Source organism: Schistocerca americana, chromosome 6, assembly GCF_021461395.2.
Source record: "Schistocerca americana isolate TAMUIC-IGC-003095 chromosome 6, iqSchAmer2.1, whole genome shotgun sequence".
Lineage (NCBI taxonomy): Eukaryota > Metazoa > Arthropoda > Insecta > Orthoptera > Acrididae > Schistocerca > Schistocerca americana.
Window position 1 is genome coordinate 305,324,664 of NC_060124.1, and position 13,283 is coordinate 305,337,946.

Consider the following 13,283-nt stretch of genomic DNA (forward strand, 5'->3'; position numbering starts at 1 on the left):
GTGAAGCTTTGTCGTCATGTGCTGACAGCCATATATCTTTCATTTAATGGCAACATTTTCAAACAGAATGATGAAGTGGCTAAGGGTAGTCCATTACTGCCCACAGTCACCAATCTATTAATGGAGGACTTTGACAATAAAGCAATTACATCTTCAGCATTGCAACCAATGTGTTTCTGGAGGTAGACAGATGATAGCTTTATCATCTGGCCTCATGGATGTGATGCTCTCAACAAATTTTTGAACCACTTCAACTATCTTCATCCAGAATTAAATTTACCTTGGAGGTTGAAAGTGATGGATGCTTCCATATTTGGACATCAAGATTTACAGAAAACAAGATGGTACTCTAGGGCATAGTGTTCATCGAAAGCCAACACATGCCAATCGCTATCTGCATGCTAAGAGTTGCCATCCATGATACCAATGCATTGTGTCCTTAGGACTCTGATATGCAGAGCATACCGTATTTACTCAAATCTAAGCTGCAAACGAATCTAAGCCGCACCTAAAAAATGAGACTAGTGTTCCCGAATCTAAGCCACACCTGAAATTTGAGACTCGAAATTCAAGGGGAGAGAAAAGTTTTAGGCCGCACCTCCAAATCGAAACAAAGTTGGTCCATTGTAATATGAGACACAATTTAGGTCGAATGAATGACGATACAGCTACAGTAGTTTGGTTCGAGTCGTAAGCTTAGCAGTTAAGCATTACCAGGTAGCCATTGCTATGCGTCAGGTGCTCCGTCCATATTTATACAGCTACCCTTCCTCTTTCACATGCTTCGCCTGGTTTGAATCGATTGCCGTTTTCTTTGTTATAGGTGTTTACGTCACTCTAAGCTGAAATGCATTACTGTACTGTGTCATGCATTGTTTGTCGCATTCTGATAGTGCGTGTTTACGGCCTGTCGCCGCTCGCAGTATGGCTTGCTTTTGTGCGCACTACCGCCACTTATAATAATAATAATAAAAAAAAAAAATTTAAAAAAAAAAAAGGAGAGGAATCGTCTCATTAGTGAAACAAAGGCAAGAGACTGCTATTTGTTGTCACTTACACTGCTGCTTTCTTTGATAATGATCAACAAGTACCAAATAATAGACTGCATATGATAGAACATGTTCTGAATGAGAGTTAGGCGAAAATTTATCTCCGTTTGAAAATCTTTGCAGCCGCTTCTTTAGTACATCAAATTCTGCACAGAAATTAGAGTCATCTTAGATTTAAAAATCTAGTCAGTTGCCGTGCTTCATTTCTGACTGTACCACTATTAGGCATAAGAATAATACGAATATAAACATGACACAATACGTATATTCTTCCGCGTTTGCTGTTGTCTCACTCTAGTTTCGTAGTTTATTAGGCAGACAGGATTTAAATGAGATAGCAGCAAACACGAAAGAATACATGGCAAAATGTTTATATTCATATTATTCTTATGGTGAAGAGAATACTGCATGTGATTCACATTTCATCAGGTTTCTATTAGCAACTATCTCTTCTCACAGGTACGAAAAAATTCAGAACGTAGAGTTGGCCATATTGACAAACATCCCAAACAGTCTTGCCAGTCGGATTTTTGTAGTACATTGAAATTCTGCTACATTCAAATAAGAACAATACGGAATTTGTATTTACTTCGTTGGATAATGTATGAAAATGCAGTGGTTGAAACTCAGGGCGGAGAAAAAAAGCTCGACTTCCACCTTTTTTTTAAATTTATTTACTGACGCAGAGATTTTGGCGCCAAAATTTATCTTTGTGCCTACAAAGCATGCCTGTGTAGCGCTAAATATATTCAACGGCAGAAGTTAGTTGTGGCGGCACCTACCAACATTTTTCAGAACTTCCACTTGCTTTGCACTCGATTCTAAGCTGCAGGCGGTTTTTTGGATTACAAAAACCAGAAAAAAAGTGTGGCTTAGATTCGAGTAAATACGGTATGCCATTTCTGACATGGAGAGTTTAACCCATAAATTTGTACATTTGATGGCAGTTTTTAAGGAAAATGGATATTCTGAGAATCAGATTTGTTGAGCTATGGAGTTTGGACCATCCCTGGAAGTGCACAAAGAGGAGCACAGGTCTGTTACCTTTATCCCTAATGCTGGGGACATATCATTTAAAACTGAAAGAATTTTAAGTAGCTTTAACACTAAGCATGTTTTCCATCCACCTTTCAAGATTAGGACATTACTTGGTTCTGTGAAATATGATTTGTTCCTTAGGAAGCCTGGCATATATAAAATTCTGTGTCAACATGGGAAGGTCACTCAGTTCACACAGTTCAGAACAGGTGCATGGAATATTGGCATCGTATGGGGCTGCAACAGCTGGAAAAATCGGCTGTGGCAGAACACTGCTTAAACAAGGGACACAGAATGAAATTTGATAAGACAATGATAGTTGCCAACACTTCCAATTTTTGGGATAGTGTTTGTTGTTGTTGTGGTCTTCAGTCCTGAGACTGGTTTGATGCAGCTCTCCATGCTACTCTATCCTGTGCAAGCTTCTTCATCTCCCAGTACCTACTGCAACCTACATCCTTCAGAATCTGCTTAGTGTATTCATCTCCTGGTCTCCCTCTACGATTTTTACCCTCCACACTGCCCTCCAATACCAAATTCGTGATCCCTTGATGCCTCAGAACATGTCCTACCAACCGATCCCTTCTTCTAGTCAAGTTGTGCCACAAACTTCTCTTCTCCGCAGTCCTATTCAATATATGATCTACCCATCTAATCTTCAGCATTCGTCTGTAGCACCACATTTTGAAAGCTTCTATTCTCTTCTTGTCCAAGCTAGTTATCGTCCATGTTTCACTTCCATACATGGCTACGCTCCATACAAATACTTTCAGAAATGACTTCCTGACACTTAAATCAATACTCGATGTTAACAAATTTCTCTTCTTCAGAAACGCTTTCCTTGCCATTGCCAGTCTACATTTGATATCCTCTCTACTTCAACCATCATCAGTTATTTTGCTCCCCAAATAGCAAAACTCCTTTACTGCTTTAAGTGTCTCATTTCCTAATCTAATTCCCTCAGCATCACCCGACTTAATTTGACTACATTCCATTATCCTCGTTTTGCTTTTGTTGACGTTCATCTTGTACCCTCCTTTCATGACACTGTCCATTCCATTCAACTGCTCTTCCAAGTCCTTTGCTGTCTCTGACAGAATTACAATGTCTCGGGGAAACTCAAAGTTTTTATTTCTTCTCCATGGATTTTAATACCTACTCCGAATTTTCTTTTGTTTCCTTCACTGCTTGCTCAATATACAGATTGAATAACATCGGGGATAGGCTAAAACCCTGTCTCACTCCCTTCCCAACCACTGCTTCCCTTTCTTGCCCCTCAACTCTTATAACTGCCATCTGGTTTCTGTACAAATTGTAAATAGCCTTTCGTTCCCTGTACTTTACCCCTGCCACCTTCAGAATTTGAAAGAGAGAATTCCAGTCAACATTGTCAAAAGCTTTCTCTAAGTCTACAAATGCTAGAAACGTAGGTTTGCCTTTCCTTAATCTAGCTTCTAAGATAAGTTGTAGGGTCAGTATTGCCTGACATGTTCCAATATTTCTACGGAATCCAAACTGATCTTCCCCAAGGTCAGCTTCTACCAGTTTTTCCATTCGTCTGTAGAGAATACACGTTAGTATTTTGCTGCTTCCCTACACCGTGACTTATTAAACTGATTGATTGGTAATTTTCACATCTGTCAGCACCTGCTTTCTATGGGATCAGAATTATTATATTCTTCTTGAAGTCTGAGGGTATTCCACCTGTCTCTTACATCTTGCTCACCAGATGGTAGAGTTTTGTCAGGACTGGCTCTCCCAAGGCCGTCAGTAGTTCTAATGGAATGTTGTCTACACCCAGGGCCTTGTTTCGACTCAGGTCTTTCAGTGCTCTGTCAAACTCTTCACGCAGTACCGTACCTCCCATTTCATCTTCATCTACATCCTCTTCCATTTCCAAAATATTGTCCTCAAGTACATTGCCCTTGTATAGACCCTCTATGTACTCCCTCCACCTTTCTGCTTTCCATTCTTTGCTTAGAACTGGGTTTCCATCTGAGCTCTTGATATTCATACAAGTGGTTCTCTGTTCTCCAAAGGTCTCTTTAATTTGCCTGTAGGCAGTATCTATCTTACCCCTAGTGAGATAACCCTCTACATCCTTACATTTGTCCTCTAGCCATCCCTGCTTAGATATTTTGGACTTCCTGTCGATCTTGTTTTTGAGACGTTTGTATTCCTTTTTGCCTGCTTCATTTACTGCATTTTTATATTTTCTCCTTTCATCAATTAAATTCAGTATTTCTTCTGTTACCCTAGGATTTCTACTAGCCCTCATCTTTTTACCTACTAGGTCCTCTGCTGCCTTCACTACGCCATCTCTCAAAGCTACCCATTCTTCTTCTACCGTATTTCTTTCCGCCATTCCTGTCAATTGTTCCCTTATGCTCTCCCTGAAACTCTGTACAACCTCTGGTTTAGTCAGTTTATCCAGGTCCCATCTCCTTAAATTCCTACCTTTTTGCAGTTTCTTCGGTTTTAATCTACAGTTCATAACCAATAGATTGTGCTCAGAGTCCACATCTGCCCCTCGAAACGTCTTACAATTTAAAACCTGGTTCCTAAATCTCTGTCTTACCATTATGTAATCTATCTGAAACCTGTCAGTATCTCCAGGCTTCTTCCATGTATACAACCTTCTTTTATGATTCTTGAACCAAGTGTTAGCTATGATTAAGTTGTGCTCTGTGCAAAATTTTATCAGGCAGCTTCCTCTTTCATTTCTTAGCCCCAATCCATATTCACCTACTACGTTTCCTTCTCTCCCTTTTCCTATTACTGAATTCCAGTCACCCATGACTATTAAATTTTCATCTCCCTTCACTGTCTGAATAATTTCTTTTATTTCATCATACATTTCTTCAATTACTTCGTCATCTGCAGAGCTAGTTGGCACATAAACTTGTACTACTGTAGTAGGCGTGGGCTTCGTGTCTATCTTGGCCACAATAATGTGTTCACTATGCTGTTTGTAGTAGGTTACCCGCACTCGTATCTTTTTATTCATTATTAAACCCACTCCTGCATTACCCCTATTTGATTTTGTATTTATAACCCTGTATTCATCTGACCAGAAGACTTGTTCCTGCTGCCACCAAACTTCACTAATTCCCACTATATCTAACTTTAACCTATCCATTTCCCTTTTTAAATTTTCTAACCTAATGACGTCCTCTTGAGTAGTCCCCAACCGGAGATCCGAATGGGGGACTATTTTACCTCCGGAATATTTTACGCAAGAGGACGCCATCATCATTTAATCATACAGTAAAGCTGCATGCCCTCAGGAAAAATTACGGCCGTAGTTTCCCCTTGCTTTCAGCCGTTTGCAGTACCAGCACAGCAAGGCTGTCTTGGTTAGTGTTACAAGGCCAGATCAGTCAATCATCCAGACTGTTGCCCCTGCAACTACTGAAAAGGCTGCTGCCCCTCTTCAGGAACCACACATTTGTCTGGCCTCTCAACAGATACCCCTCCGTTGTGGTTGCACCTACGGTACGGCTATCTGTATCGCTGAGGCACGCAAGCCTACTCACGAATGGCAAGGTCCATGGGTCTTGGGGGGGGGGGGGGGGGGGCGGGGGGGGGGCAGGGGGGGGGATAGTGTTTATAAAGAGGCAATTGTAATTAGTTTGGTAGATAACTTCATTAATAGAGACAATGGCTTTCCTTTTGGTAGACTTTTGAACCCTACACTAGCCCACATCAAAACAGAATGTTCTTCTATGTAGCTAGTCCAAGTGTAAAAATAGTCTTGGAGTGTGATATATTGTTGCTGCCAGTGTTCTACTAAGGGTGGCCGCCACCTGCCCGCTCTTGGAGGGCAGCAACTGTGATGGGTGGCACATGCACTATGTATAATACAGACATCTGTATAGGATGGCAATCTGCTGCCCTGGTATCAGTTTTCAGCAGGACTCAGCAGTAGCAGCAGCTTTCTCCCGAAAATGGTGAACAGTTGGAGTGCTGCAATACTGAATCAAGTAGATTTTAGGATCTGACAGCAAACCCAAGGAGACTTTCAAGAGGTATCTCTGTTTATGTCATTGCTAATCAAGTGTGTATTATTAATTTTCTACCTGAGAACCTGTTCTTTTTGTGTAAGCCCATACCAAAGCAAAACAACATGTGCATGCAGACTCCTCCAGATGAGTTTGTGGTATTAATGTGAACTTTTCAAGAATGGTTCAAATGGCTCTGAGCACTATGGGACTTAACTTCTGAGGTCATCAGTCCCCTAGAACTTAGAACTACTTAAACCTAACTAACTTAAGGACATCACACACATCCATGCCCGAGGCAAGATTCGAACCTGTGACCATAGTGGTCGCGCAGCTCCAGACTATAGCACCTAGAACTGCTCAGCCACCCTGGCCAGCTTTGTAAACTTTTCAGTAGGATTTGTAATTTTTAACATTAGGGTGTTGGGTTTCTGAGAACTAAGTTCTTGAAATGCCACACCAACTGCAGAGAAAGTAGCAACAAGTTTATGCAGTTTGGGCTGGTGGCCAAATTGCACTGAAAGAACATCATACTGAGATCTGGGATAGCAGTGAAGGGGAAACGGGAGTACAAATTACTATGCTGTTGATTCATGCTCACACTAAATGTGTGGGCCTAGTCAGTATTCACAGACTCGAGCCTTGGGGAAACGGGGACGCATCGACCAGAACAGCACAATCTGGTAGCATTTCAATTTTTCCTTTTTGTGCCTGTAACAAAGCTTCAGTAAGGAGTTTTCTGCGTTGAGTGTATGGGGTGAAAGATGATCCTCTTTTCTATTACTCACAGCCTGTAGCCGTTTCAGCCACTGGTTGGTGTTAGACTGCTGGTCTGTTTTTTTCTGGGAAGGGAGCAACTTGGCTTGCGTTTCTTGAGGTCTATGACCGTGGAGTTCACAAAGTGAACAGCTACACAAACAGAAAGTCCAGAGTGTAACAAAACTCATCACAAGTTTACAAAAACAGTCCAAGGAGCACTCCAAACCATTCTGGTACTCAATGGCGTGTCTCTAAGGCTTCAATGAACTAGCAAGACTGACTGGCAACTGATGGGCTGTGGTATTTACAGGCACACTCAAGGCAATGACCCACCCAACATGATATGTCTGTAGCTACAGTGGCGCCCCTCATGGGAGCAATCTGCAGCCAGAATACGAAGCCCAATTATTGTGGGCCTGTCCTCTATATCGATACTCTGACTAGATGAGAAATCAGGATCATCATCAGATACTAAAGTATCTCTAGCTGTGCGTTTGGGATGGTTACCACGAGTGCTGTGGTTTTGGGGTTCAAATGAGCTGATATTCTCTCCCTCAAGTGAAACAAAAGCTATGACTTGTGCCTAGGACTAAGAATTGATGTCTGAGGCCACCATTGTCAGGCTAGGTGTGAAATTTTGTCACAGTGTTTCGAAAGTTTGATATCAGGTTACAGGCTGGAGTTATCCAAACTTTTATTTATTATTTTGATGTGATACGCAGTCAGTGTTTTATGTTCCTGAATTTTCTTCCACCTCTCAAAACTGGACATGTCAGTGAATGAGGGGGTTTGTGTCCTGGGCAGTTTACACATTTAGGGAGGTTTTCAGTAGGTCTACCCTCATCCTTTGTCCTTCTACACTCCAAACATTTCGACCAAAGGCTGCGATGAAAGCTACAGTGTCCACTCTACCATTCTTAGGACCTCTCTTAATATGACAAACAAAATGTACTTCATGCCATGATAGGTTAGCTAGCAGTTCTTTGTAACTTTAAGTCCTAATGGAAGATAATACCTTGATTCCAGCTGAGGTTGTTACGAGGAGAGATGGTAACTGGTATACCCCCAAGCTTGTCACAGTTATGAAGTGACTGGGACTGGTTATCATTTCAAGTTTTGATCAACAGAGATCCATTTCCCATTTTCTCTATTGCACGAACTTCTCCAAACTTACTCCCATTATTTCTAACAAAAAACAGTGGCTTCACTGTTGTAACACATTCTTTATTGGTTCTGGAGTATACTTAGAACTGAGCTGCCTGTCTCCATTTTTTCTTGCCTGAGTCTCATTCCATAGTGTGGCTCAAGATGAAAATGACATATGTTCGTAAGTCTCTGCACAGAAATCTTGTTTTCTGTTTGCTGATACAGCAGTGCTAGCAAGGCCTATGCACTTATATGGAAAGCACTATGGGTAACTTTGATCCATTTCAACATGAGTCAGCCACCATGATGCTATCCACTCCAATCAGAGGCTGCCCCTTGTGTGACAACCTGCCAAAGCAAAGGCCACCTGGCAAAGAAGCTGTTGCCCGAGCCCCAGTGCTCAGACTGAACAGGCACCTACTTCTTGGCATACATGGGGCATTTGCAGCTCAGGCATTAGCAGTGCAATCCCTTTTTTGTCAGGGGGCTACAACCATGAAGGTCCATGATGACCTGCCCATAATGGATTGGCAACTGTTCTAGATTTGTGGTGTGGACATAAATCCACTCTAATAGTGGGTGCATGGGATTGCAGTGGACACTCAATAGTTTATGTACCACATAAGGTGTTCTTCACCAAATGGCCAGCACTTCTATGAGATCTGGAAAAGTGGAGGCCTGGAAAAATGAAGGTCAAACCCTAAAAGGAGACAAGGGGACCACAAGTAACTACACCAGAAAGGCTGAGGGACAGGTTGCAATGTGAGCCAATACTGATGGTTGCCTTCATACTAGATGAGTCATCAATAGAGTCACCTGACTAGGTATCTAGGTACAGGACTCATTTTAGTGCCTCTTTCAACAGGCAGGAGTTACCACAGGTCTATTCTAGCCCCTGACACCATAGACTGAAATCATTAAGGATGGAGCACAATCTCAAATTGGCTAATGTAGTGACAGGAAATTAACCACCGGTCTCTTGAAGATGCCATCTCTGAATGATTACAAAAAATACTGAAAACCTAAATTAAAATCACCAGATGTGGATTTCAGTCCTACACCTTCTGATTAAGTCAGTGTCTTTAATTAATGCAACATCTCTTTCAGAAACAGTTTTTTTTTATGTACGTGTAATTTCTTTTATGGGGTGTCCACCCCTGTTCACATTTTTATGACTAATCGTACTCGCTCATGTAATAACAAATACTGTACAGCACACTGGGGGAAGAGTAATGTTTAAATCATAGTAACTGCTGCTGTTTCGTGAAGTACATATTATCAATGTTGTTTTCAAATTGCAGTTTCTCCAATGGTGTGTACATGTACAGGCTTTATTAAAAAGAAGGAAATGTTCATTTATTCTTTGTATAACAAGAATTTTCAGCATGTTTACAAAAGACTGTTTACAGCCTTCAATAAAAAATTTGGAAATCTGTAGTTATTGCTTTGTGTGGAAATCAGCTAACAGTCACATGTAAAACACAAGAGAAAGCACAGTCCTCAAATGTCTTCTTTTACTAGCAGTAATACAGCACATCAGCAGCAGGTCTACAATTAAGTGAGTATAAATAATGCTTACTTACCTTTTGCTCGCCACCAGTATTTCTGGGGCTCTGTACCAGCGGGTAGCAACATAGTCAGTTAAAGGTGGATCACTCAATCCTTCTCCAGAACCGTCATCCAGCTGCGACAGTGACCTTGCCAGACCAAAATCAGCCACTTTGCAGTGACACTCAGAATCCAAAAGAATATTAGATGGCTGAAAAGAAACACGTATGTGCATAAATGATGAAACAGAAATCTATAGTAAATGCTCTTTTTTTAAAAAAAAATTATGTAATTGTTTTTACATTCTTTGCAATGCAACTTCTTTCTTTTAAATATCACAAGATTTTTCAGTTATGTAAGGAAAACAATTGCTATTTATCATAAATATGATATGTTAAGTAGCAAACAGACACAATTAAATGACTAACACATTAGCTTCTGGCCAAAGCCTTTGTCAGAAAAAGAAAGAGAAACACACACTATTCATTCACACAAGGAAGCACACCTCATGCACAAATTACCACCATCTCCAGCAGTTTGGCTCAGAATGCAACAATGGAACCAGCAATCTGAAGGAGGAAAGTAAGGGGAAGGGATAGCAGAGGGGGGAGGGATGGGGGTGGGGGGAGAAGAAGGTGAAGAGCACTGACTGGCTAAGTACGCACAGGCTAGACGGCCAACAGGCACAGCCTCGGGAGGCTGTGGGGCTCCTCTTTTTTGCTCTGTTTCCCTCCTCCCTCCTCCACACCTTCCTGCCCCATAGCCTCCTGACACTGCATCTGTTGGCTTTCTGATGCCTGCATACTTTGCCAGACAGCATTCTTCTCCCCCCCCCCCCCCCCCCCCCCATACACTGCTATTCTTTCCCCTTCCTTGCCACTTCCAGATTGCTGCTTCCACTTCACATGACAGTTGCATTCTGGTCCAAGCTGCCAGAGACAGTGGTCATGTGAGCATATTTCTTTTTCTAACAAAGGCTGTGGCTCAAAGTTAATGTGTAAGTGTCTTTTAAATGTGCCTATCTGCAACTTAACATGTCATCTTTACAGTAAGTAGCAAACTGTCTTTTCCTTACATTGTTAACGTTACAACCTGGAATCTCTATTGTTCACAATATTTTTCATTACACTATGTCAAATGATTATGTTGAGCCAAGATTCATAAGGTTCCAGAACTTACACTAAGCACTGAACAAGCAAGAAAACTGAAGTTCAGCATTACGTACCACTCAGGACTTTAACATAAAATAGCATTCAGGTAGCACATATTTTACTTCATTCAGCTATTGGTTGAACATCCTTTTTTTTAAGTCTGCAATTCTGATGATTACATCGAAGTACAATTGCCCACTAGGTGTCATGCATTGTTTTCATATTCTGACTTATTACTGTTATGTTGCAAATTTAATTTATGTATATACTCTGCAAATCACTGCAAAGTGCATGACAGAAGGTACTTTTACATGATTCCGCATGTCAGTGTTTCTTCACAGTTCACATTCATACAGAGCGTGGGAAGAATGACTGCTTAAGTGCCTCAACGCATGCTGTTATTAATCTAATCTTGTCTTCACAATCACTATGGGAGCAATACACAGGGGCCTGAAGAATGCCTCTACATTCTTCCCTTAATACTGGTTCTTGAAATTGTGTAAGCAAACTTCCCTTTGATTAATTTGCATCTGTTACATTACATGCCACCTTTCTTTGAATATGTTCCATGTCCACCGTTGGTCTCATTTGGTATGAGTCCCACACATTTGGGCAATGTTCTAAGATGGTATGCACAAGTGATTTGTAAGCAGTCTGTTTTGTAGACTGACTGTATTTTCCTAGTATCCTGCTAATGAATCAAAGTCTATTATCTGACATGATGATCACACCCCTATGATTCAAAGTGATATGCAGTCTCTCCTTATAACCTCAGGCACCTCACAAAGCCTAACACCTCTATCCATTGAGCTTTTTACCCCATCTTTTACCTTCTTCCTAAGATCCACAAACCCAACTAACCTGGTCATGCAATAGTTGCTGGCTTCAAAGCACCCACTGAACACACAGCTGTCTCATCTCCCTCCTTTATTAAAGACACCAACTATTTTCTAGATCATTGAAATCTGTGCTCATCCCACTCCTACCACATGCCTTGCTTGTCACCACTGATACCACCTCCCTCTATACCAACACCCTCCATGCACATGGTTGGTCTGATGCTGAACAGCTTATCAGTCAACACCCACCTGATTCCAAACCTATGACTTCCTGGCACCCTAATCAACTTTATAACATCTGTCTCCCTACACTATCGCTCTTACCCCTTAACCATCCCTCCTGCAGGACTTACCCTGTGTACCCTTCTACCACCATCTATATCAGCACTGTAACTAGCAAAACAAATACTATCAAAATGATTACCACCTGTGAAATGATACATGCCATATACCAACTATTACGTAAACACTGTTCACCCTTTTTCATCAGCATGGTTACCACCAAGTTATCATTACGATGGATGGACATAGACAGAGTGTGTACACTAGCAATGCACAATATCCTGTTGCACAGCATGCTCGACAACATGAAAGTCGTGACCATGGTGCCTGTTTCACCACATGTGCTAACTGGATTCTCCCAAAGACGCCAGTTTCTCAGAACTCCACAGGTGGGAACAAGTGCTACAAGATGTCCTTGGTTCTCTCCACCCATCTGGCGTTATTCAAATTAGTTTCTTCGGTCTGAGCATTTCTTCACAACAAATATTCCTTCCTTCACTTCGTTTTAGTTTTCTACATCTTTCATTTTCTGACCTATCTGTTTTCCACCATTTCCCTCCCACATGCAGTGCAGTTAGCTTGTTGCTCTATTAACTCATGCACAATGTTTTAGCAGAAATCACTGTCTTGAACATTGCCCTATCTTCCACCTTTAAAGTGTCAGGTTTCCAAAGCTCATCTGGTGCAGTCCACAACAATCAGTCTTTCCTCCTCGTCCCCTCCATAAAGTCTCCCTTGACCTAGGGTTCGGGATGATTTTTCTGAACTCTGCCCCTTTTCATATACCTCACCAGTCCTTTTCCTTCAGCTTGCTTTCTTCCCCTTCAACTCTTCTGCCAGAAGAAGGAACCACTAGCTCCAAACACTTGCAAACTATAATACATTCTATATGCGTGTTCTTCTGCCACTGCTTGGTGAGTAGACGTTTTATCTATCCAATTATATTATATTTTCAAAAACTTATTTTTTTGTTGAAGCCTATTATCTGCCTTATTTACAACTGAGCCTATGCAATCATTTTACTTCAAACCCCCAACACATTGTTTATACACCCAAATATTTTTATGAGTTGATTGATTCGAATTGCAAATCACTGATATTGTAATCATAGAATACTTGATGTAACAGCGTGTTGGTGCCGTTATGTTATAACAGGAAAGAGCCAAGAAAAGAACCTTGCCAGACATCATGTATCAAACAAATTGACTGGAAGAAGAAATTAGGTTACAGATTTTAAAAAGGTGCAGCTTTAGAAGTGGTCACACAGATCGTGCACTGTTTAGAGCCTGTTCAACATGCAGATTGTCAAATATATCTGGAGTAAGAAATACTACAAACTCTATCATTATTTCATATATTAGCTCTGCCTCATTATGGTCACAACAACAGGCCCAGTTCCACCAGCTTCAGATTCACATTGACCAACCTGTCACTGCCTCTGCACCATGGTCAAACACTTCTAAAAATAGC

The 13,283-nt window shown here is 41.2% G+C and overlaps 1 protein-coding gene across 2 annotated transcripts in view; it reads right to left on the bottom strand.

The window, feature by feature from the left end:
• The window catches only part of LOC124619554 (mitogen-activated protein kinase 15-like), a 192,257-nt gene that overhangs the window by 88,464 nt on the left and 90,510 nt on the right, over positions 1–13,283 (bottom strand). For both annotated transcript variants that reach the window (XM_047146032.1, XM_047146033.1), the window contains one exon: positions 9,577–9,752. In XM_047146032.1, coding sequence (XP_047001988.1) covers positions 9,577–9,752 — 176 coding nt within the window. The remainder of the gene's footprint in view (positions 1–9,576; positions 9,753–13,283) is intronic.